A 27,384-nucleotide genomic window follows, 5' to 3' on the forward strand; every position below is an offset into this window, starting at 1 on the left:
TTCCTTTTTCATTGTTTTTTTCTTATAATTTCTTAGGTTTTATGGCAATTGGATATATTTCGAAGAAGCTTGCGGGTTCTAACTGGGCATGTTTGTCAGGGAGATGCCTGCATATTTTGTGCATTAAAGGTAACCTTTTAATAGTACTGGAAAATTACTATTAATTGTTTTGCCAAAAATTTCACTTTACTTGATTGTTTGGTTTGACATATTTGGCCACTTTATTTGAAAATAAAGTTCATTGTCAAGTGACTTAGAGCTTTGAATGTGAATTCTTAAAGTATGATTTATTCAGGTTTATGGGTTTTTTTCCCTCACTTTTATGTAAGGGCAGTTAAAAATATTCTAAATAGTATAGAAACATTAGAAATGTTACATTTTTCATTATTTTGGAGCAATTCTTTTTTTTCTTTTAAGATTTTATTTATTTATTCATGAGAGACACAGAGAGAAGGAGAGAGAGAGAGAGAGAGAGAGAGAGGCAGAGACACAGGCAGAGGGAGAAGCAGGCTCCATGCAGGGAGCCTGATGTGGGACTCAATTCTGGGTCTCCAGGATCACGCCGTGGACTGAAGGTGGCACTAAAACACTGAGCCGCCCGGGGTGCCCTGGAGGAATTCTTTATTCATTTTATGAAATGTTTTTTGAACTATTACTGAATTTTGTGCACTGCTGTAGTTACTGAGTTTACAGCAGTGAACAAGGTGATAAAACCTCTGTTCTCATGGAGCTTATATTCTTGTAGGGGAGGAGAAAATAAGTAAGCAAAATATAAAGTGTGTTAGATGCTAATAATTTAAAGGGGAGGGGGGAAATAAAACAGGGAAAGGGAATAGAATGTTGAATAGCCAGAAAAGCCTCACTGGGAAAGTTTAAACCATTATCTGGAAAAGGTGATGGAGTGATGCATTCTGAGCAAGCAGGGAAATGGTAACTGCAAAGGCCCTGAGGTGAACGTGGTGACATATTCAAGGAAATCTCAGTGGCAGAAGCTTTGTGAGCAAGGCAGAGAGTGATAACAGATGAACTTAGAAGTAAGGTAAGTTGTGGTGATTGTAAAACATATCTGCAGGGGCGTGTGGGTGGCTCAGTTGGTTAAGCATCAGACTCTTGATTTTGGCTCAGGTTATGATCTCAGTGTTGTGACATTGAGAAGGCTCACCTTGGGCTCTGCACTCAGTGAGGATCCTGCTTGAGGTTCTCTCTCTTTCTCCCTCTACCCATCCCCACACTCCTGCAGCTCTAAATAGATAGATAGATAGATAGATAGATAGATAGATAGATAGATAGATACTTTAAAAATAAAACATGACCGCAGATTTTTCTGTACTTTTTTTTTTTTTTTTTAAAGAAAGAGCATGAGCGGGGAGAGGCAGAGAAAAAGAGAGAATCCTAGGCATGTCTGTCATGCCAGGGCAGAGCCTGACACAGGGCTTGATCCTCACAAGCCTGAGATCATGACCTGAGTGGAAATCAAGAGTTGGACACCAAACCAACTGAGCCACCTAGGCACCCCTCTTCTGCACTCTTCCTATCAAAAGGTAGAGTCTAGTTCTTTGAATATAGGCTGGCCTTAACAATTCGCTCACCAAATAAACTGACAGAAATGATGCTGCAGACATCTGAGGTTAAGTTAGATTGGAAAAGGTGATAAAATTTCCACCTGGCTGTAAATTAGGGTGTCATTCTTGGGAGTGAGCCACCATGTGGTGAGGAAGCCAGGCTGGCCACAGCTAAAGCAGAAGTCTAAGCAGACAGGCAGCACCAACAACCAGCATCAACTGCTTGATGGACGTGAGCAACAGTCAGATGATTCTAGGTCCCAGCATTCATAATGTCCCAGATAACTCCCAGTGGAGCAGAGTAGAGCTATCCTCACAGAACTTGGTGATTTGTGATCAAAATAAATGTTATTTTTAGTAACTGAGTTTTGCGGTGGTTTGTTATGGTTTGTATGTTATCTGGAATGGGAGTCCTTATTGTATAGATCCTTCAAGACCTATGTGAGAACCTTGGCTTTTTCTCTTGAGTGTTTTAGGAAGTCTCTAGATTGTTTTGAGTGGAAGAGTGATATAATCTGTTTGAACTAGATAGAATGTTTGGACTAGATCTCTTTGGCTACTTGGATGAGAATAAATAGAAGAGAGACAAAGGTAGAAGCAGGGAATCATGTATATATTAGTATCTCATTTATGTCATTGTTTGCCCAAGAATTTAAGATTTTATTAACATGTTACAGAGATAAACATTTCATTCTTTTACATTCTTGAATATTCTTAAATGCATACGTACATACAAGAAAATAAAAACCATTTTCCTGCTTTATTTTGATTTATGTTCCTGTATATAACTCACCAAAGAAGACAATTTTATATTCTCTTTTTTAGAACATGGCAAATAGGGTTATTGTTAGGGAATAAAGAATAAACTTAGATCAAATTACAGTATCACATTTTATTTATGCCACAGTTAACTTTGGATATTTTGTCCATTTGTAAAAACTCATATAGTTAAAATTTCTAGCCTAAATCTTTTCATGGCCTTACACAATCACCTGCCTACCTCCCTACCACTTACCCAAAACACACTCTCTGTCTCACATATTGCTCTTTAGATAGCCTGGCTGACTCATATTGTTATTCCTTTTGTCTAGAATGTTTATCTTCTAGATGTTTTTGTGGCTAACACCTTATTTCCTTTATGCTAATCCTCAAATGTGGACATCAATCAGGCCTTTCCTGACTACCCTAAGTAATAGTTAACCTCCCTCCTACTCTCAGCATCTTTATTTCTATTGTAATACTTTGTCTCTCTTGTATTTTATTTATTTATTTTTCTCCATTGTGTTTATCATATTCTGACATTCTATATAATTACTTACTTGCCTTCTCCTTATTACAACTAGAATGTATGCCCCATAAGGGCAGGGTTTTTGTTTTCTAGTGAAGATACCTCACATATACTAAGTCAAAAAACAGATGACAGGGGATCCCTGGGTGGCTCAGCAGTTTAGTGCCTGCCTTTGGCTCAGGGCGTGATCCTGGAGTCCCGGGATTGACGGCATCGGGTTCCCTGCGTGGAGCCTACTTCTCCCTCTGCCTCTGCCTCTGCCTCTGCCTCTGCCTCTGCCTCTGCCTCTCTCTCTCTCTCTCTCTGTCTCTCATGAATAAATAAATAAAAATCTTAAAAAAAAAAAACCAGAAAACAGATGACAAATGAATGATACTCAGGTGTAGGACTAATATCTTAAACATTACCTTGAAAAGTTAATTACATAAATAAGAAATGACATCTGAAAATACTTATTTTTTCATATTTGTAATCATAGCTGAAAAATTATAGTTCTAGATATCTAATATCATTTGTCATCTTTATTCTTAAATTTTTAATTTACAAATTAGATTTTCTTGCAATAGTGGAACAGTTTTTTGAAATATTTTCCTAGCCTGCCATATATTGATCTGGAAAAAAAATGTTTTTGAGATGACATACCCCTTGAGCTAATTAATTAAGAATTTAATATGGCCAGTCCTTATATGGTTGGTTGTCACCGAAAATCTTCTTTTTCCCCTAAGATGAATGTCATAAAACTGGAAATTATTAGAAAGTTTTTCTTGCTTAAAGTCTAAGGAAAGTGGAAAACCAGATTAACATCTATAATCACATGTTCCTGAATGTTTTCACTGTTTCCTAGGCTTAGGTTAGAAATAATGTTCTAAGTGAGGAAAACTGATGATTTGAAAAAAAACTATTTTAAAAATCAAAAGTAATCTTTTTTCTCACTTCATGCAAATTGTAGTGTCAGTTTTTGAAAGCAAACTTGATTAGCAGGAAATTGTCATTCCATTGAAGTTATACAATTTTTGTTTATATAATCAGAGTTTGTAATTTTCTGAGGTTTATTTAGGGAGAAACAAAAAATTCTAAAAGTTCGTTTAAGCTACTTTTTTTTTTAAAGACTAGTGAGTTCCTACTAATTTTTATGCTATTATATATTTATTTTTGGTTAACATAACTTTAATTCCTATACATACTTTTAGATTTACAGCAACTTATCTCAGAATTCATTAAACAACTTGGATCAGGGGCACCTGGATGGCTTAGTGGGTTTGGCATCTGCCTTAGTTTCAGGTCATGACCCCAGGGTTCTGGGCTTGAGACCCACATCAGGCTCTCTGCTCAGCAAGGCATCTGCTTTCTCTGCCTCTGCCTCTCTCCTCCACTTGTGCTCTCTCTTGTGCATGCTCTCTCTTACATACATACATAAAATCTTTTTAAAAAAACAACTTGAGTCAGAATAGCTGGGAACAGTTTAAAAATTGCCCTCACTTCAGCATACTCAATCAGAATCTCTGAGGATAGGAACTGAAAACTCACTTAATTCTGTGCACACTAACATTTGATTTTGAGGCTGGGGCATGCATTTCTATACATTACTGATATAAATAATATTTATATGGAATTTTAGAGCAAAAGACTATTAGTTTCTGGGTTTAGTGTTACGAGTTTCACTGTGTTATAATGAAATTACTGAACTGTTCTTTTAGTTGTTGGCTTTAAACTTACTGATGTACTTGTTGATCCCCAGACAATATTTGCACAGTTTCAACACAGTCGAGAAAAAGCACTTCCCTCAGATAACATAAGGCACGCTCTAGCGGAAAGCTTCAAAGATGAGCAGCGATTTCAGCTGGGTCTTATGGATGATGCTGCAGAATGCTTTGTAAGTATTTCAGATAATCCTTAAATCAGGATACTAGTTCCTTTTCCTTAGATGATATGAATTATGAGACAAATGGAGCATAAATTTCTAACAGTGGGAAAGAATCATAACTGCTCAGTGGATCCATGTCTTACCTGCCCTTCAAAGTTCAGTTTAAGACCATCTGTGTCTCATGACTTTTGATTTTGGTTATTTGTGCTACTGTCATTTTTATTGGGTATTAGACTCCTGGAATATTTTAAAATTTATTTATTGGAACAGACATTTATTAAATATAAATTATGTCACTTAAGTCCGTGTTCTGCCTCCATAGGGTTTATGTGCAATGTATTCTGAGCAGTAGCATTTCTCATGACATGCAATGATTCTCTTTGGAAGAGAAGAGGATCTTGGTGGGCAGCTATCAGGGGCAGCGGTTCTGATATACATCTCATTCTGGGTGGAGAATCACTGACTGGGGTTGATGTTCCAAGACTTTGTGTTACCACCATATTGATAAGGACAGCATTCCTTTGAATAGTAACTAAACCTCATATACCTTCTACAGTATATGTGTTGATTATTAAATGTGTCAGTGTTATCAATGTTACCTATATTTAAAGAGGTAGTCATTTCTTTTCCTTAGTCTTGTATCTGTTTAGCTAATTCCATAAATTCTTTCATCAGAAAACCTCTTGAGTTTTTCCTTGACACATTATTTCCATGAAACCACTTCTTACTAGTTCAGACCCCTACTCTCAGCAGGGAGTACTCGTATCCTTTCAGCCTATCCCCTTAGAGTGTTTTTTTAATGATCAACAGGTTAATAAAATTTTCTTCAGATTAATCTTTGCCCTTCAGATATTCCTGTGATTCAAATCTGGACTCTCGGGGATCCCTGGGTGGCGCAGTGGTTTGGCGCCTGCCTTTGGCCCAGGGCGCGATCCTGGAGACCCGGGATCGAATCCCACATCGGGCTCCCGGTGCATGGAGCCTGCTTCTCCTTCTGCCTCTCTCTCTCTCTCTCTCTCTCTGACTATCATAAATAAATAAAAATTTAAAAACTTAAAAAAAAAAAAAATCTGGACTCTCTTCTGACATTTAAGGCCATTTACAGTTAACTCCAGTTTACCTCTTCGTTTTCTCCTGGAATTTTCCCTCCTAATGACATGGTTATATTCCTCAAACACATTTTAAATTCACTGGATTTGTGTAGAATTTCTTATGTATAGAATTCATTTGGTGTTGCCCCTCATCAGGCTCCCCACTCAATGGGGTGTCTGCTTGTCTCCCTTTCCCCTCTGCCCTTACCCCATTTATTATTTAAAAAAATAAAAAATTCGTTTTTCATTTATATGTTATTATCAATTTTTAAAGATTTATTTATTAGAGAGAGACAGCACGAGTTGGGGGAGCGATTGAGGTAGAGGGAGAGAGAGAATCCCAAGCATAATCCCCAAAAAGACCCCGATGCAGGGCTTGGTCCCAGGACCCTGAGATTGCTCCCTGAGTCGAAACCAAGAGTTGGCCACTTTACCAACTGAGGCACTCAGGTGCCCCTGTTGTTATCATTTTTCTAATAAGCATCTTTATTGTCTCCTTGGACAGATGGAAAGCTTTTTGACTAGTGTACTGCTTAGCATACTTTCCATGTTGATTAAAATGTGTCAAAAACAGCACACATTGTCATATGCTTTCATATTTCTCATGTTCCTAATTGATTCGTTACTTAAAATATATTTTGTACAATACCAAACTTTGTAGTTTAGTTTCACTTAAATGAAGTGTACTAATACATGATATGATAATTTATAGAATATCTAGAAATTTCAGTTTAAATAATGGAATGGTTTTAAATTTCCTGGGGCAAAGGAGGGGAAAGTTAGCTAATTAAAGAATCCATTAGATAAGCTTTGCTAAAAAGAAGGATTATTTGCTAAAGAAATAACTACTCCTTATTGATCTGTATTACAAATTTGAAATTTCATATGAAATTTGTTTGCAGAGCAGATTCCTTGCATTAGGATATTAGTGTAGATATGTAAACCTTTATTGCTGCTATTTTAATGTGAGTTTTATAGACTATAAAAATGTTCCAAGTAGGATTTTTGAAAGATTAACTGCTTTTCCTCAATGTGAGAATGCTGGTAACATAGGAAACTTATGTTTTCTAATATTAAATTCTAGGTGTTAGCTACCATGAATTGGTTTTTAAAGGATTTTAAAAATATTTATTAAAATCATATGTGACATTATATTTCTTTTATTACATTTTTTTAAAAAGTTAATGCTACAAAAGATGAATAATTGAACAGCATTTGAAGGGTTGATTAAGGAGGAAAGCTGAAAAACTGACAGTATATATAGCACTATTAAATTTAACACTTTGGAAAATTGTAAAAAGATTTTTGTAGAGTTAAAAAGAGTTATATTGTAAAGTGTCATCTGTAAGATTCACAACTCATTTGTCTTAATTTTTTAAATCAGGAAAATATATTGGAGAGGATTCATTTTCATATAGTGCCAAGCAGAGATGCAGACATGTGTACCTCTAAATCTTGTATCACTCACCAGAAGTTTGCTATGACACTGTATGAACAGGTGAGATATCTTAACCACTTTATTAGATATTATATTTATTACTATATTTATTTGTGTACATTTATACATATATAAAGTATATATAACATAAATATATGTAACATATATATTTATGTTTTATGACTGATAAACATATGTTTTTACCTGTAGTGTGTGTGTCGTAGCTGTGGAGCATCATCAGATCCTCTACCTTTTACAGAATTTGTGCGGTACATTTCTACAACAGCCCTATGGTAAGAATCTATTAAAGCATGTTTACCAAAGATGTTAATAACACATTTAAGCATATTGAACATTTATTTTATAAAACCATAATATATGTGAATATCTACTCTCTTAGACATGGAAATATGCTACTATCAGAGGTACTAATGATGTCTGTCTCAGCTGGCTGTTTCTGATTTGGCCAAAAATGTATACTTGATGAAATGTACCATATAGTAGTCAAAGTTTGCATCTCTTTATATTTGCAGCAAGTTTTTGGACTTGTGAAAAAGATCTTGAAATGACAAGCTCATTGGTAAATGGAGCTGTGTATGATGTTGTTTCCAATCAGCTTCATGTCCCTTCATGGTGATGGAAGCTAGGGTAAGCAGAAAAGTAAGAAAAAAGTGCATTTAAGGCCTCAATATTCACCTAAAATAAAAATTTGCCATGCTTGCCTGTCTCCTCCCTCCCTGCCCAAGAAACATTAGCTAGTTGGGGATCTAGAGTTCCCTAGACATTGCATAATAGGGATTATTTAAACAGTTTCTAACAGGTATTTGAAAATATAAATATTTCATATATGATAACATCAAATAAAATTATAAATGTTTACAGATGTTTTGATACATAAAACAAAACATGGATCAATAATTGTCAATCAATACATTAGTACAATAGTTAGTTACTAAACGTGACCAATATTTTTATCATTGTGCAAAATGGGTGTCAGTTGCTTATTTGTTTCATTATATTATTAAACTTCCTGGCTTTTTTGCATCTGACACAGTATTTCTTAAAGATTATTGAATAATAGCAATTTGATTATTTGAATGTATTTAGTGTCTTAATATATACAGAGATGGGGAACATTGGTTTAGGGAATTATAGGTTCATTTTTTTTTCATTTTATATGAAAATTAGGATGGTGTTTAAACAAGGATAGGCCACACATTAAAAACTGTAAAACTTTAGTCTACTCTGAAATTCTCATATAAAATGACAGCACTCTGAGGCAGTATTTTATGTGACAAGAATTGGAGCCCATCAGTCTCTCCCTATTCCACACCACCAATTGTAAGAAACCAGACTTTTGATTCTAATTGTGATTGACCCTTCGATAACACAGGTTTGAACTGCACACGTCCACTTAGGTGCAGATTTTTCTTTCAATAAATGTATGTACAGTACTGTAAACATACTGTCTTCCTTAGATTTTCTTTTTTTTTTTTAAGATTTATTTATAGATTTTAAAGAGAGAAAGCGCACACACACCCATGTATGAGTAGAGGCAGGGGCGGAGGGAGAGGGAGAGAGAGAATCTCAGGCAGACTCCCTGCTGTTTGTGGAGCCCGATGCAAGGCTCAGTCTCAAAACCCATAAATAAAGACCAGTACTGAGATCAAGAGTTGGATGCTCAACCAACCGAGCTACCCAGGTGCCCCCTTTATGATTATCTTAATAACATTTTCTTTTCTCTAGCTTTTTTGTAAGAATACAGTATATAATACATAAAACATACAAAGTGTTAATTGACTATTATTGATAAGACTTCTGGTTAATATTAGACTATTAGAAGTTAACTTTGAGAGTGGGGTCAAAAGTTATATGGGGATTTGGGACTGTATAAGGTTTGACATCCCTTTTCCCCATGTCCTTTAAAGGTCTACTATAATCACTTTTTCAAATTGGTAATAAGTATTGAATACCAATTACTAAATTCTAGGCTTTACATAAGTTGTCACTTTTAATGTGAACTAAAACACTGTTTTGAATGTACAGTTTGAATGAGCTTGTCAGATTTAGTGCTTTCCAACATACTTGTGAAGTGCTTTAGAAGAATGAGTGTTATTTAGTTGTTATTGAATATTGTATATTAAACCATGGAACTGTAAAATATATCCAGCTCTAGGACAGTTAATATTACTGCTAAGGAGAACCAGAGCATCTAAAATGGAAAGTAGTAAAGATATTTGAGCTTATATAACATTTTTTTTGGAAATATTCAAATAGTTGTTTAAGGATACTTAATACCTTGATATATAAAAACTTGATTCTAAGGTAGACTAAACAAAAAGTGGCACAAATATTCTGCCTAGGTTCTAATGAAATGGTTAGCACTCATAAGGCACAAACCTGACCTAAATAGTTTTGGTTTTGATTTCTACATTAATTAGCAAAGAGCCCTTCTGTTAGCTAAAAATGATAACTTTGTTTCTGAGAACCTTAGATCAGAGAGGAAACCTTTCCAACACTTTGTTGTTCTTCTTAAGCCAAAGTTTAAATTCAAGTCCCTACTTGTTAAATAATGATGTAAAAGAAACAGTTGACTTAAAACTACCTGTGGATGGATCATCTTAATGGCCTCATTCGTGTAGTCCCAAACAATGGTAAAATTTAGTGTTATTTTGTTCTTGACCTAATTTTTTTCATCATACACCTGCCAAATTTCGTAATTTTTCACTGTATGGAAATTTACTTTATGGTTAATTTTTCAGACAAAACCTGTTTTAAGATAGAAAAAGCAATCATTCCCATGTTGATAACTTCGTATTTTTCATGCATAATTTGTTAGATCTTTTTAAAGTTCATAGGACACATTTGAGACTGCTTCTTTCTTTTGTAGCAATGAAGTAGAAAGAATGATGGAAAGGCACGAACGTTTTAAACCTGAAATGTTTGCAGAATTGCTGCAAGCAGCAAATACAACTGATGACTATAGGAAATGTCCTGTAAGTAGAGTTTGGAGAATATCAGTGTGCTTCTATGTTTGTAAATTTGAAAATAGACATTCAGAAATTACCTTACCAATATTAATTATACATGAAATTAATTTTAGGAATTTATTTTTTCAGTGTTATTTTTAGCAACTCTTTATACCATGTGAGCTATTTATTTGAGCACTCTTTATTTAAAAACTTTGTGAAGGAGTTAAGTTGGTGTTTGCTGATTAATTTTTTTTGAGAGAGCATGCAAGCAGGGGTTGGGAGAGGGGCAGAGGGAGACCAAGAGAGAAAATCTCAAGCAGGCTCCCTGCTGAATGTGAGGCCATAGGTGAGGCTCCATCTCATGACCCTGAGATCATGACTTGAGCCAAAATCTAAAGTCAGGCACTTTAACTGACTGAGTCACCCAAGTGCCCCTGATTAATTTTTTTAGGTTCTGAAATCTATTTGATTAAAGAGAAAGTTTCTTTTCTTCATTTAAACATTACAAGTGGTACCATTCTTTTCTAATGTAATATTAATGACTTCAGTGTTTTATTTCTCATATTTTTATTTTTATTTTTATTTTTTTTTTGTCATTTTAAAGATTTTATTTATTTCTTGGAGAGAGAGAGAGAGAGAGAGAGAGAGAGAGAGAGAGAACTAGCATATTTCTCATATTTTTAGATTGAATTCTTGTATTAACAGATTTTAAAAATGCCAAAGAAAAGTACTTTGATTTAAAATAAACTTCCTGTTTAATCAATAATTAGACAAATGATTTGATAAAAGTCAATTTTAATAGGCTGAATAATTTTCTGATACATGTAAATATCGTTACTGTTTAATATGAACTGTGCAAGGTATTATTACCTGTGATATATCTGTTTCAATAATTTCAAAATTTGCCCTTTGTGTTTTTCTTTAGAGTAACTGTGGCCAAAAAATAAAAATTCGCCGTGTTTTAATGAATTGCCCAGAGATTGTTACAATCGGTTTAGTATGGGATTCTGAGCATTCTGACTTGACAGAAGATGTTGTTCGGAATCTGGCAACACATCTTTATCTTCCTGGGGTATCTCAACTGTTTTCATTCTCTTCTTTTTTGTTTTTAAATTCTTTTAAAACATACTCATATATTATAATACACTGTTTTTCAGAACTAAATTTTCTTCCTAAAGGAAATAACATTGGTATGTAATGCTGATAAAGTTCATCAAAACAGGCTAACTGCAATGTATTTCTTGCATAGACTAGTAATGGCTTTCAATTATAAACTATCTCATGTTCTAATTATCATTCTAGAATGACAAGTGATTTGTGTGTGTGTGTATGGTAATGACACGTATGACTATTAACCTAGAAAGATTTAAGATTCAAAAACCATCTATAGCACCAATTTCTTAATATGCTTATTAACATCAATATATTTTGAATTGCTTTATATTACAATTAAACTTTAAGATAATATGTTTAATGTATGTTCAAATATGTGATTTAATCAAAATTTGTTAGGAACTGTTTAATTTATCCCACATTTCCAGTTTATGTATGTATATTACTAATATAATATTGGATTAGGGAAGCTTGTCATGAGAAATATTTTTCGTAGGTAGTCAAATGTGTGACTCATCAAGTTACTGTTCCTTATTTTAAAAAAATACAGAATTCAATGTACATTGTTATTTTTTTAAACAGCTTTTTTATAGAGTTACTGATGAAAATGCCAAAAATAGTGAACTTCACCTAGTTGGTATGATCTGCTACACCAGCCGACATTATTGTGCCTTTGCCTTTCATACCAAGAGTTCCAAATGGGTATTTTTTGATGATGCAAATGTGAAAGAGGTAAGTGACACTTTGACTAACTGGGATAATTTTTGTTTTGTTTTGTTTTGTTTTAAAGATTTTATTTATTTATTCATGAGAGACACACACACAGAGAGAGAAGCAGAGATACAGGCAGAGTGAGAAGCAAGCTCCATGCAGGGAGCCTGATGTGGGACTCGATCCTGGGACTCCAGGATCATGCCCTGGGCCAAAGGCAGGCGCTAAATCGCTGAGCCACCCAGGGATCCCACTAACTGGGATAATTATTCTGACTTTTACTTTTTAGGAGTAAATTAAATAATAATATATAAAATGTATATTACATAATATGTGAAATAATGATCATATTTTATTATATAAAATAATAAATGACCTTAATGATAATAGCATTGTTAAGTTCATACTTCCTTTTATTGATTTTTGAAATCTGGTTTATTTTATTTTATTTTTTTATTTTATTTTATTTTATTTTTATTTTTTATTTATTTATGATAGTCACAGAGAGAGAGAGAGGCGCAGAGACACAGGCAGAGGGAGAAGCAGGCTCCATGCACCGGGAGCCCGATGTGGGATTCGATCCTGGGTCTCCAGGATCGCGCCCTGGGCCAAAGGCAAGCGCCAAACCGCTGCGCCACCCAGGGATCCCAAATCTGGTTTATTTTAAAGCCAACTTTTAAACCAGTCCATTTCCAGAATAATAAAAAGGTGACTAATAAATCTTAGAATGCAAATATGTAACTATCGATGATCTGTATGTCTGAAACATTTTGTGTCTGATACATAGTCGCTCTTTGTATTTCTTTGTGAATGATTCACAATTGTTTTGTATAATTAGTGATGAAAATCTGCTTGTTTTTTAAATTATGACTGCCTTTTCAACATTTGTGGTATTTAGAATTAGATATACCTATTATACCTTTTGGTAAATAATTTATTCAAGCATTATAATATTTTAGGGTCCCCGGGTGGCTCAGTTAAGTGTCTGCCTTCGACTAAGGTCATCATCCCAGGGTCCTGGGACTGAGGCCTGAGTTGGGCTCCCTGCTCAGCAGTGAGTCTGTTTCTCCCTCTTCCTTATGTGTTCTTTCTCTTACCGTCAAATAAATAAAATCTTTTTAAAAAATTATAATATTTAGAAAACTCATGAGTAATGGTTTATAATAAGGAGTTTGTATCAGAATTACCTTTGAAACTTTTGAAAAAACTTAGACCTGCCTGGACTCTTAAATTCTCAATTCAGTGGTGTAGAGGCCAATACCCGATTTTTAAAAAAAAGTTCTATAGGAGATTCAGATTTTGTACATTTAAAAACTGTTGATCTTGTCAAGACTATTCCTAGGCTTATTGGCTTTGAGAATCCTATCATTAAGCAGTAAATGGATTTAAACGTACAGGTTATTTCATTGTTATAAGCAAATGATGTACAATTCCATTTGCTTTCATTTTAATATAAAAGGGCCATTTATCAGCATTATGAATTACTAAGTAAGTAGAAGGTCAAATATTCAGTATTTAGTGGATTTCTAATTCTTTCTGTGAAGGATGAATATTACAAAAATTAGAAAACCAAATAGATGAAACAATTTTAGACATTAGATAGATTGCAGGCAGTTGAACAGAAAAAAGGAAACAAATAAGATGGGCCTACTGCTTACTCCCTACAGGTAGTTTGTACAATGCAGGGGGGCAGGATTCAGATAAACCCTAGAAGTCTTAGTGAGTTGAGGAAACCAAACTCGGAATTCAGGAAGGAGGCCAAGATAGCTAAAATCACTGGACAGCTTACCAGAAAGATTGCACAGGGGGAAATTTCTGGAGACTGATAGAGTGGTGAATCTTTGGCTGAAGAGTGATCTGATATATGTGGGGCAGACCTGAACAGGGTGGGGGAAAGAATTACTGGAAAAGAGGTCAAACAATTTTCAAATTCACACAGGGCTAGGAATAGTTTGCATCCTCACCAGCAAAAGTGGAAAGACACTGTAATGCATACAGCTAACAAATAGAATCCTCAGAAAAGTATCATCTTAATAGTGGGGCTAAGTTATACCTAGACTGAATACTGCTCTGGACCTGACATAAAAAGCTTAAAATGAAGCCTTCAAAGGACCAAGAGGATCCCACATAACTTAACAAATGGTGGAATGAAGTCCAGTACTTTTTAAAGGAACACAATAAAAGTCACCCCAAAATTTAAATTTCAATATGTCCTTTCAAGATCGTATTCAGTAAAAAATTACCAAATAAGCAGAAAGAAAAATCAAGGAATTAGTCCTATGTACAATTGCATCCAAAACCATGAGATACCTAGGAATAAACCTAAGCAAAGATGTGAAAGACCTGTACTCTGAAAACTATAAAACACTGATGAAAGAAATCGAAGATGACAGAAATGGAAAAACATTCCATGCTCATGGATTGGAAGAACAAATATTGTTACAATGTTCATACTGGCTAAAGCAATTTTCATATTTAATAATAATCCCTAAAAAAATACTAACAGCATTTTTCCAGAGCTAGAACAAATAATTCTAAAATTTGTGTGAAACCACAAAAGACCCCAAATAGCCAAAGCAACTTTGAAAAAGCAAAGCAAAGCTGGATACATCACAATTCTGGACTTTAAGTTATATCACAAAGCGGTAGTGATCAAAACAATATGATAATGGCATAAAAATAGACATAGATCAATGCAACAAGATAGAAAACTTGGAACTCACAACTATATGGTCAGTTAATCTTCAACAGAGTAGGAAAGAATATGCAGTGAGAAAAAGACAGTCACTTAAATGGTGTTGGGGGGCAGCCCGTGTGGCTCAGCAGTTTAGCGCCGCCTTTAGCCCAGGGCATGATCCTGGAGACTCAGGATCGAGTCCCATGTCGGGCTCCCTGCATGGAGCCTGCTTCTCCCTCTGCCTGTCTCTCTACCTCTTTCTCTCTCTCTCTGTCTCTCATGAATAAATAAAATCTTAAAAAAAAAAAAAATGGTATTGGGAAAACTGGACCACTTTCTTACACGATCTACAAAAATAAATTCAAAATGGATTAAAGACCTAAATATGAGACTTGAAAATATAAAAATCCTAGAGGAAAACACAGGCAGTAACCTGTTTGACAGCCATAGCAACTTCCTTCTACATGGCTCCTGAGGCAAGGGAAACAAAAACAAAAATAAACTATTAGGGCTTCATCAAAATAAAAAACTTCTGCACAGCAAAGGAAGCAGTCAACAAAACTAAAAGGCAGCTTACAGGATGGGAGAAAATATTTGGAGATGACATATCTGATAATGGGTTAGTATCCAAAATATATAAAGAACTTACAGAATTTACCACCCCAAAAAATGAATTTGTATTATTCATTAAAAAATGGGCCAAAAACATGAGCAGACATTTCTCCAAAGAAGACATACAGATGGTCAGTAGACACATGAATAGTTACTCAACATCACTGAACATCAGGGAAATACAAATCAAAATTACAATGAGATATCACCCACACCTGTTAGAATGGCTAAAATCAATAACACAGGAAACAGCAGATGTTAGGATGCAGAGAATGGTTTGCACAGTTGGTGGAAATGCAAACTGGTGCAGCCACTTTGGAAAGCAGTGTGAAGGTTCCTCAAAAAGTTAAAAATAGAACCACCCAATGATCCAGCAATTGCACTATGAGGTATTTACCCAAAGGATTCCAAAAAATACTAATTCAAAAGGTTATATGCACCACAGTGTTTGTATCAGCATTGTCTACAATAGCAAAATTATGGAAACAGCCCAAATGTCCATCAACTGATGAATGGATAAAGAAAAAGTGGTGTATACACACACATACACACACACGAATATTACCCAGCCATAAAAAATGAAATCTTGCCATTTGCAGTGACGTGGATGGAGCTAGAGAGTATTACGCTAAATGAAATAAGTCAGAGAAAGACAAATACCACATGATTTCACTCACATGTGGAATTTAAGAAACAAGCAAAAGGAAAAAGGCAAACCAAGAAACAGACTCAACCACATGTAGAGGGCAGCCCCGGTGGCTTAGTGGCTTAGCGCCGCCTTCAGCCCAGGGCGTGATCCTGGAGACCCAGGATCAAGTCCCATGTCAGGCTCCCTGCATGGAGCCTGCTTCTCCCTCTGCCTGTGTCTCTACCTCTTATTCTCTCTCTCTCTCTCTCTCTCTCTCTCTCTCTTTGTGTCTATCACGAATATATAAATAAAATCTTTAAAAGAAAGTAATGAACTATTGATACATGTAACAATGTGGAAAAATCTGAAAAACAGTATGTTAAATGAAAGAAGTGAGACATAAAAACTGATTCTGGGGGTGGCTGGGTGGCTCAGGAGTTTGGTGCCTGCCTTTGGCCCAGAGCATGATCCTGGAGTCTCAGGATCGAGTCCCATATCAAGCTCCCTGCATGGAGCCTGCTTCTTCCTCTGCCTATGTCTCTGCCACTCTGTGTCTCTCATGAATAAATAAATAAAATCTTAAAAAACAACAACAACAACTGATTCTGCTTCTGTAAAATTCATGAAACAGAAAAAACAAAGTGACAAATTTAAATCATCGGTTGCCAGTCACTGCAAAGGGGGTACAAAGAAAGTTTATTAAAGGAGATACATGATTACATGTATATATTTGTCAAAATTCATTGGTATACTGTAACTGGGTAGTTGTATTTCATGTAAATTATATTCAAAGCCAGAGAAAAGGATATTTATATTCTAAAATAAACAATTTGCTCAAGTTATTTAGTACTTTGATAGAGCAGTTTATTAACAAGTTCCATCTTGAGTTAGTATGTAGCAACATTTTGGCACTCCTTACTATCCACATAGTTTAAATGGTCAAAATTTGAAGGAAGAACTGGGTGTATAGTCACTATGAGTTTTACATTTGTTTTGTTTTTGAATTACTTTAGTTCCTCAAGTATCTCAGAATCCAAGATAAGAAGGGTAAACAGCTAAATATGTGTGGTTTGAAAAAGCTCAAGGACTTTTAAAGATCCCTTCTCTGCCAAACCCCCACCCTATCTTGGGCCCTAGGAGATCACTGATCTCACTGTAGATTAGTCTTTCTCATTCTACCGTTTTGTAAGAATAGTGTCTCACAGTCTCTATTCCTTGTATTTGGCTTCCTCTACCAAGCATAATACCTTTTAAGATTCATTCATGTTCAGAAAAAAAATTTTTTTCATTCATGTTATGTCAGTGCTTAATTGTTGTGTTCTATTACATGGCTGTGTAACAATTTATCCGTTTACCTTTGAAGTATGACTACTTTGTGTGAACGTAATTTTTTCCCCATTGTTCTTAGCTAGTACTCAGAAGTGGAGATGCCTGGGTGGCTCAGTCAGTTAAGTATCAGATTCTTGATTTTGGCTCAGGTCATAATCTCAGGGCCATGAGATGGAGTCCCACGTTGGGTTCTGAGCAGGATGTGGAACCTGCTCTCTTCTCTCTTTCTCCCTCTGCCATTCCCACCCCCCCCCTTTTCTCTCTCAATTAAAAAAAAAAAAATATATATATATATATATTAAATACTCAGAAGTGGAACTTCTGGGTTGTATGATAAGTATATGTTAAACTTTATAAAGAACTGGGAGATTGATCTTCAAAGTGATTATGCCAATTCACATCCCTATTAACAGTTTATGAGAGTTCTAGTTGCTCTGTATTCTCAGCAGTATTTTATGTTTTTAGTCTTTAATTTTAGCCCTTTTAATGAATGTACAATGTTATCTCAATGATGTTTTAATTTGCATTTCCCTTATGATTAATAATGTTTTGAGTACCTCTGTGTGTGCTAATTGGCCATTGTTATATATATATATTTTTTTTGGTGAAGTGACTTCAGATATTTTGTCCATTTTAAGTTGGATCCTCATATTAATGAATTGTAGGAGTTCTTTATTTTGCACACAAATCCTTTATTAGATGTGTGTGGCTTTTTTTTTTTCATTTTCTTAATGATAACCTTTATTATTATTTTTTTAAGATTTTATTTATTTATTCATGAGAGACACAGAGAGAGAGAGGCAGAGACACAGGCAGAGGGAGAAGCAGGCTCCATGCGGGGAGCCTGACGTGGGACTTGATTCTGGGTCTCCAGGATCACACCCTGGACTGAAGGTGGCTCTAGACCGCTGAGCCACCCGGGCTGCCCAATGGTAACCTTTAAAGATAAGCAGAAGTTACTAATTTATTTTGATATGAAGCCCATTTTAAGACTTTTTTCTTACGTGGTTTGTTTCATATCCTGCCTTTTTCTAAATTTTATTTTTTTGAGAGAGCATATGTGCATGTGCAAAGGTTGAGGAGGGACAGAGGGAAAGGAAGAGAGAATTTCAAGCAGGCTCCACACTCAGTGCAGAGCCCTACTCAGGGCTGAACTCCATGACTCTGAGATTATGATGTAAGCTGAAATCAAGAGTCAGATGCCTAACCAACTGAGCCACTGTTTGATGTCCTAAGAAATCTTTACCTTCTCCAAGGTTAAAATGGCCATCCAGTTGTTTTAGAACCATTGCTTAGTAGACTCTTAAATTTCTCCATTAAATTGCCTTTAAATCTTTGTCAAAAGTCAATCTATCATGTATGTAGAAAAGCTTTTTAAAATTTGATAGTCTAAATGTTGATATAGTAAGTGTATAATTTTGCCCATCAGTTTTATAATGACTGTTTAAAAGATGTTTATTAGACTAGTTTAAAATAAAAGTAATCATATAATATGAACAGCTGAAGTGCTGTTACCTGAATTCTTAAAAAAATTTTTAGTATACAAAGTAATTTAGTCTCTGCTATTCAAATGTGTAGCACATTGATTACAGTATTTTGTTTTGTTCTTATTCATCGTGGCTTTTTTTTAAAGGTTGGAACTAGATGGAAGGATGTGGTCTCCAAATGTATCCGATGCCATTTCCAGCCACTGCTTTTGTTTTACGCAAACCCAGATGGCACAGCAGTTTCTACTGAAGATGCGCTTAGGCAGGTCATCAACTGGTCACATTATAAATCCGTTGCAGAAAACATGGGTAATTTTTAAAAGTTCTTTTTAGTGTTCTTTTAGTATCATAGTCATACTAAGTATTAATATACTGAAGATAAAATGAATTTTGAGGATAATTTTAAAATTCAGTTTCAGTGAAGCAGAGTTCAGGAAAATTCTTTTACTTTGAGTTAATCTTTATAAGGAAGCCTTTCCTTACCAGTGGCCTCTAAAGCACACTCAGGAGCTACCCACTTCTGTGATCACACAAGCACAGAAGGGGATACTTGACTGCAAACTTTCTAGTAGTAAATATTGGGAATTAAAGTGAGTTATAATGCTGAAAAAAGTCTAAAGGAGCTAGGCCATTTTTGGATGCATTACAAAGCATGTAGAAATCCTTTAAAAATGTCAATCCTTTGAGTTAATAACTAATTATCCCCAGTATTAAAAATGATTCAGGGGCACTTGGCCAACTCACTCAGTCGGACATGCAACCCTCCATCTCAGGGTTGTGCGCTGGAGCCCCACATTGGGTGTAGAAATTGCCAAAAAAAAAAATATTCAAACTTCTTTTCTTCTGGTGGGGAGGAGGATAGGAATAATACATTTTTGTTTGTCCTTTAAGGATGTGAAAAGCCCTCAATTTATAAGTCAGATCATTCAAAAGAAAATGGATTTTGTGATCAGGCGAAACAGAGAGAAAATCAGAAATTTCAAACAGATAATATTTCAGCATTTAGTCGGAGCCATATTCAAACAAGTGGTGGTGGAGGACCAGGTATGTATTTAAATCATCATTTTTACATTGTCCCTGAGTAATTACACTTCCCCCTTCCTTTTTTTACTGCATCTGTAATTTCTGCTAAGTACCATATAAAAAAAGAGTGCTTCACCTTGACCATGAAGAAAAAATAACAGCTAGATAACAAGATTTTGTCTTTTAACTTATGCATTTCTCTCAGACTTGTAGTTTGATCCGAACAGCCAGAACTTGACTACTGTTTGGGTTTCTCCATACACTCAGAGCTACAGCATCCTGGAGGCAATCTGGACAGTTACCAAAGAAAGTCATAATGTGGCCTTTCCTTCTAGGAGTTAATTATTAACTTGTAGAGGAAAAACACAAGCATACGAGCTAAATTTAAATTTGCCATTAGTGAATGCAACAGTAGTTCAAAGTTATTATAATCATACTTGATACTTAACCTCATTTTTATTCAAGTCTCCCTCGTTATCATCATCCCACAACTTTGATTTTCACAAACCAAGTTCTGTGACTTGGGTCCAAAATGAGACATTGCAGCATGATGTGTATAGTTATGGTTTAGAAATACATTGAACTTTGATTTTATGAGCACCTTTAAAATCCATTAATGAAATAATGTCTAACCATAAAAGTGACCCATTTAATCAAGGTGGGTAGGATCTAGAATTAACAATTGTTGTCAACAAAGAATTATAGTAAATGCTTTTAAAAGTTCTTAATGGAAAAAAAAATTTTAAAAAAAGTTCTTAATGGAGTATTACTGTTACCGTCAATATCGTTAATACTCTTAGATTAAGCTATTTGTCAAAAGAGGACTACTTTTAAGCTCAGAAACTATGTATGTGATTACAAACACAACATCAGAACCAGGCAACTTGGGTTCATAATCCTGGTTCACATTTACAAGCTATGTGAACTTGGGCAAGTTTTTAACTTCTCCGTGCCTTATTTCCTGATCCACAATGGAGACAGTAATTGTACCACCTCAAAGAAGTAAATGAGTTAAGACTTTAATAATGTCTGATACATAGTGACCACTCAGTTACCTTTACTTTTATTATTTCAATACAAGATCTCTTCTTTTTCCTTTTACTCTAGCTTTAGGAGCTATACAAGAAGTTTTAAAAGTCAACATGCATCTACAGTGTCAGGATAAATCACATTGAGTTTTTTGGTTAAACATAAAAATGAGTTCATTCTATACTTTATATTTTGTTTTTAATATATAACATCTTAAGATTTTTATATAGTTCAGTTTGTACTTTTGTTGAGCAGTTTAAAAAATGATTTATATTATTTAAGAATGATTTCTTTTACAGTTAAGTTAACTCACAATGATCAAAGGGAAAAAATAAAAGACATTTCCAGAGAATGTGCTTTAAAAGCCATTGAACAGAGGAACTTCCTTTCATCACAAAGGAAAGATTTGGAGAGGGGACAAAGAAAAGATTTGGGCCGACATAGAGGTAGGTTAAGAATTTAAAGTGTTCATTAAAAAAAGGAATTGCTAAAATCTTATTTTTAAAATAAATTTTATAACTTTAATACAATTTAATATAATTTCCTTATATTATATATATTTGTTGACATGTTATATATCTTAATAGGATTTCTTTAATACACCTATTAAATCTATAAATATAAAATTTTTCCAATTCTTATTTAATTCTAGCCCGGAATACTTGTGCTTGTTTTGACGTTTTAACTTTCCTTTTAATGATAAATTCAGGTCACCCATATGGTACATTCAAATAAGAGGAAGGTTATAAAATTAAGGGAGAAAAGCTTTTTTTCTTACAGCCCCTCACCTTCCCTCTATTTCACTGTTTTTTGTTTTTTTGTTTTTTTTTGTTTTTTTTTTTTTCACTGTTAATAGTGTGTGGTTCATTATGAGCATGTCTTAGTCTTTATGGTTTTCTCTTTACAGCCATACCATAATTTAAATGATACTTTTTAGACTTTAAAACTTGATTTAAGATTTTTGCTGCAAAAAAAAAAAAAGATTTTTGCTGCAGTGGTATGTATCATTTTATACCTTTGTGTACTTTTTTGTTTATAGCTACAGCATAAAATTCTTTCAGGAGAATTACTGGGGTAAGGTGTGTTTATTCTTTTTTTTTTTTTTTTTTTTTTTTTTTTTTTATGATAGTCACACAGAGAGAGAGAGTGAGAGGCAGAGACACAGGCAGAGGGAGAAGCAGGCTCCATGCATCGGGAGCCCCACGTGGGATTCGATCCCGGGTCTCCAGGATCGCGCCCTGGGCCAAAGGCAGGCGCCAAACCGCTGCGCCACCCAGGGATCCCTGTTTATTCTTAATTTTGATGGATGTGGCTCTGTTGCTCTCCTAAAAGACTGAACCAGTCTGCACTCCCAGTAATAGTGATTAAATGTTTTTTTTATACTCTTACCATCATTTGGTTTAACAAATTTTAAATCTTTACTAGTATAAATGATGAAAAATACTTTTATTATTTTTTTTGAAAAGTACTTTTATTATGATGATTTAATTTTCACTAATTTGAGTGAGATAGAATATTGGCTTTTAAAAAGCCTTTAATTATGATCTACGTTAGAGGTCACTTTTCAAAATTATTACAGAACCACTTATAAATGCCTCTCATTAAGCATAGAGAATGAAAAAAACACCTTTCAATGTCATATTACTGTGTGATATAATATAAATCTTATAATTATTATTTACATATTACTGCTTAACATTTCTCAAAGTACTTGGCTTGTAACTAAAAAATGTCTCTGAAGAATATTCATTTGTATCTTTAATTATTTAAAGATTTGGTTGATGAAGACCTTCTGCATTTCAAGTCTGGATCACCTCCTGCCCCAAATGGCTTTAGACAATATGGAAATCCAAATCTATATCATAGTCAAGGAAAAGGACCATGTAAACATGACCGAGTTGCCCATCAGAGCCGAGCTTCTGCACAAGTACTGAGTTCAAGTAAATCCCAAATTCTTGCCCCAGGAGAGAAAGTAACTGGCAAAGTTAAGAGTGACAGTGGCACTGGATATGATACAGATAGCAGCCAAGATTCTAGGGATAAAGGAAGCACCTATAGTGGCAGCAGTAAAAGCCGGACCCGAGGTTGGAAACCTATGAGAGAAACACTAAATGTTGATAGTATTTTTAGTGAAAGTGAAAAAAGGCAGCATAGTCCAAGACATAAATCAAATATCAGTAACAAAGCTAAATGTAGCAAAGATCAGAGTTTTAACAATTGGTCAAAAGAGAACCCAAAGCAAAAATGTTTAATGACTATCTATGAAGATGAAATGAAGCAGGAAATAGGAAGCAGGAGTTCCCTTGAATCTAATGGAAAAGGAGCAGAGAAAAATAAAGGCCTCAAAGAGACTACAGTTCATGGTGACAATTGGCAGATGCAAAGGACTGAGTCTGGATATGAAAGTAGTGATCATGTCAGCAATGGATCTGCTAATTTGGATTCACCTGTTGTCGATGGAAATGGTACAGGAATGGATATCAGTGGTGTTAAAGAAACAGTATCCTGCAGGTAATACACAAATTGAATGATTTCCCCCCATAATTTTCTACTGTTATGTGAAGTAATTTTCAAAATCTGGGGTCAACTAAGGGTCATGGAAAGAGCTTGACTTCAGAGGGAAGAGACCTGGGATATTGCAGGTTATTTGATATTTCAGGTTTTGACTTCAGAGGGAAGAGACCTGGGATATTGTAGGTTATTTGATATTGCAGATTTCTATTTTAAATAGTTATTTCCTGATTCCAGAAATATTTTTAGGAGTGCAGAAATACATTGTCATTGTTGACACTGATAACTATTAATACATACTAGAGGTTTTAAAGCATAGATTTAAATTGGTTGTGTCTTAGTCATTAAGCGAATTATTTAATTTTTCAGTCTATTTAATGTTCATTATCCTATCTCTAATATCTGTAAACTCAGAGATGGGGAGATTGTCTGCTTTCAAAGCCAGCATGGAAGAGAGATTTTTCCTTTAGCAAATATAAAAGAATGCAGCCAAATAACTGAAGTTTGTGTTCGATTAATTTTTAATTCTGAATATATTTGGGGCAGCCTGGGTGGCTCAGCGGTTTAGCGCCACCTTCGGCCCAGGGTGTGATCCTGGAGACCCAGGATCAAGTCCCACATCAGGCTCCCTGCATGGAGTCTGCTTCTCCCTCTACCTGTGTCTCTGCTCCAATCTGTGTGTGTGTGTGTGTGTGTGTGTGTGTGTGTGTGTGTGTGTCTCGTGAATAAATAAAATCCTTAAAAAATAATAATTCTGAATATATTTGTATGTTACTGTTAGCAGTATATTTGCCCTTTTCTGTGAAACCTTTTGTCCACAGCTTAATTGGCTTTTAATCCAACTAAATGAAACATCTTAATTTGTTATTAGCTGGTGTTTTATCACATTTATTATTAAAAAACCAGATTTGCAAAAATCAGCTGCTTGTATTTTATTAAAATAATCATTGCAATCAATAAAGTCTTCCCAAAACTTTTTTATTTGACAGGGTAATTTCATAACACTTCTTGGGAAGGGGTAGCTTAGGGTAGTAGTAGGAAGGTCAGGACTTTGTAACAAGGTAGACTTTGATTTTAAGTATTGGCAAATTGATTTGACTTTGACAACCTTAATATCCTATTATAAAATGAGGTTAATAACATTTTAAGTGTTGTTATGGAGATGCAAGTTAAATAATACACAGTAATCCCTAGAAAAATACATGGCATATAATTGTTTAACAAATGTTATTTCCTTTCTTTTTCTTAGATTCTAACTACAATAGTAATTCACGATAGCTAATGTATTTGGTGTGTGTTTTCTTCTGTTTTCTAGTGACCATGTTAGGACAAGCAACATAAATGTAGAGTATGTCAACTGTTCCTCCCAACAGAGCAAAAACTACTTAGAAGGTAAAATTCTATTTTAAATATATTCTATATTATAGATTATAGTAGCTGTAAAGAATAAATTGTGGTAATAAGAGTTAAGAAGCTAGGAACAGTCCTATTACTGATAAGATTATGAGTAATGAGGATGGAAGTTGGGAGGGTTCATGCTTAAAGGCTTTGAAAGGTTGGGAATAGCTCCTTCAGGGAACGGACAACGAGGGGTGTGTGTCAGTTAGGAGAGCCTAGGTTCTAGGCTACGCAATGGTAACAACTTCAGAATTTCAGTGTGTCAACACATTTGTGTTTTGCTCATGGTACATGACCAGTGGAGATCAGCATGGAGTCTCTTCCTAGAAGTCACTCAGGCTAGTGAGACTCCATCTCCATGGATGCTTCTTTGATCCTTACAGTATTGTGGGGAGATGAGATTGAAGGAGGACATAACAATCACTTAATAACTTCAACCAGAAGTGATACATCTGCTTCCACTCACATCTCATTGGCCAAATCTCAATCTTAATAGCCAAATGTAATTTCAAAGAGAGTGGAAAAGTGCAGTCTTTACCCATGCCTGGAAGGTGAACTGAAATGTCTGTGGACAGTCCTAATGTCTGCCACAGGAGTCAGGGACAGGATAGAAAAATGAATAAGCAGCCTGTTAGAAAAGTTCAGTTTGAAAAAAAAAAAAAAAAAGAAACAAAATTAGATGTTTGACTGTATATAGAATTTAGGGTTGCTACTAAGAGGATATACCTGAAGGATTTAGGGGAGAAGGATCGAGGAAAAGTATGAGCAAGGAGGTTATTGAGGTCGCAATTAAAAACACTATTTTCAAATGTTAGAATTCAGAGGATCAAAAGAGATATAATTTTTCACAATAAAAAGTAGCCATGAAAACAAATTTTAAAGTTTGCTTTTAATTTTTATCATTCTTAAGGCTTTTGTGGAGATTATTTTAAGGTTATAGGCATTGAATATGATTAAGTGTTAAATTATTTTGTTTTTATCAAGTGGTATAATATCAGAAGGAAACACTTATATTAAGGAAATAACCTTCCTTTCCTATATAAAATGTCTCGCCTCTTTTAAAAATCTGATAAAAGTCTGGTAACCAAGTATTACAGGAAACAGTAAAGGGCTGGCCAGAAATCAGCAGCAGAAGTTGGTGAGATTGAACAATAACCACAAGTTCATTACTTTTTAAAACACGATGCTTGTTTCCTGATGGTAAAAAAAAAAACACGTCATAGAGTTTTTGATAGAATGCATTGCTATAAGAGCTTTGCAAGTGGCTTTCCCATTTAATACAAAAGAGTATGTATGTAATCTACTTAGAAATATTTTTTTATCGTGAAAAAAAATTCTTTTATTGAGGTAAAATACACATAACAAAATTTGCGACTCTAACCATTTTTAAGCGACAGTTCAGCGGTATTAAGAACATTTACTGGTATTAAGAACTGGTTGTTGTACAACCATCACTACCATTTCCAGAACTCTTTTCAACTTCTGAGACTGAAATTCTGTTCCCATTAAACAGCTCTTCATTTCCCCCTCCCTCCCAGCTTCCAGCAACCAGCATTCTACTTTCTGTCTCTATGCCTTTGACTACTCTGGGTACCTCAGATAAGTGGAATCATACAATACTTGTTTTTTTGTGACTGGCTTACGTCATTTAACATAATGTCTTCAAAATTGTCCAGTTTGTGGCATGTGTCAGAATTTCATTCCTTTATAAGGCTGAATAATGTATGTTGTATGATATAACACATTTTGTTTATCCATTCATCTACTGATGGACATTTGCTTTGCTCCTATCTTTCGGTTACAGTGAGTAATGCTCCTATGAACAGTGGTGTACAAATATCTGAGAATTCCTGCTTTCATTTCTTTGAGTATATGCCCAGAAGCGCAATTGCTAAATTCTGTGGTAATTGCGTGTTTAACATTTTGAGGGACCACTACACTGTTTTCAACAGTTGCTGCACTGTTTTATTTTACATTCCCACCAGCATGCAGAAGGGTTCCAACTTTTCCATATTTTCATCAAAACTCGTTATTTTCTGGGGTCCTGTTGTGATCATTGCCATCACTAATCACTAATGGGTATGAAGTGGTTTCTTATTGTGGTTTTATGTAACCCACTTACTTAACTACAAAAATTGCATTATATTAAAATTATTTCTTATTTAATAAACTTCAAAGCCTATCATAGTTTTTTTTTACATTTGTTTTAAGTTCGATTTGCTAACATATAACACCCATAGTTCGTTCTATCATAGTTCTTTAAGCTGGTCTTTGCCTTGAAAATCTTTTTTTTTTTTTTTAATTTTTATTTATTTATGATAGTCACACAGAGAGAGAGAGAGAGAGAGGCAGAGACACAGGCAGAGGGAGAAGCAGGCTCCGCATGCACCGGGAGCCCGATGTGGGATTCGATCCTGGGTCTCAAGGATCGCGCCCTGGGCCAAAGGCAGGCGCCAAACTGCTGCGCCACCCAGGGATCCCTGCCTTGAAAATCTTTGTTAATGCTTCTGCCTTATGGTGTCTCTATGTATTTCCTTCCTCTGCTCTTTGAGAACATGTTAAAGTAGTATAGGAATTGTTTCCCTAAGCTAAAACCATGCCATGCATGGATTTTTAAGTAAGGCACAATTTAATTCTTTGTGATTTCTTAT

General features: G+C 34.9%; 1 protein-coding gene across 3 annotated transcripts in view; it reads left to right on the forward strand.

The window, feature by feature from the left end:
• The window catches only part of USP53 (ubiquitin specific peptidase 53), a 66,677-nt gene that overhangs the window by 27,434 nt on the left and 11,859 nt on the right, over positions 1-27,384 (forward strand). For 2 of the 3 annotated variants that reach the window (XM_025466011.3, XM_035709779.2), the window contains exons 3-14: positions 37-129; positions 4,589-4,723; positions 7,190-7,303; positions 7,454-7,536; positions 10,134-10,239; positions 11,141-11,287; positions 11,911-12,060; positions 18,919-19,081; positions 19,664-19,816; positions 21,124-21,270; positions 22,597-23,335; positions 24,651-24,727. In XM_025466011.3, the coding sequence (XP_025321796.1) occupies positions 37-129; positions 4,589-4,723; positions 7,190-7,303; positions 7,454-7,536; positions 10,134-10,239; positions 11,141-11,287; positions 11,911-12,060; positions 18,919-19,081; positions 19,664-19,816; positions 21,124-21,270; positions 22,597-23,335; positions 24,651-24,727 (2,107 nt within the window). Of the gene's footprint in view, positions 1-36; positions 130-4,588; positions 4,724-7,189; positions 7,304-7,453; positions 7,537-7,797; positions 7,892-10,133; positions 10,240-11,140; positions 11,288-11,910; positions 12,061-18,918; positions 19,082-19,663; positions 19,817-21,123; positions 21,271-22,596; positions 23,336-24,650; positions 24,728-27,384 lie in introns of those variants that run through there. The other variant, XM_025466014.3, reaches the window with a different exon arrangement.

The sequence above is a fragment of the Canis lupus genome, chromosome 32, assembly GCF_003254725.2.
Source record: "Canis lupus dingo isolate Sandy chromosome 32, ASM325472v2, whole genome shotgun sequence".
Classification (NCBI taxonomy): domain Eukaryota; kingdom Metazoa; phylum Chordata; class Mammalia; order Carnivora; family Canidae; genus Canis; species Canis lupus.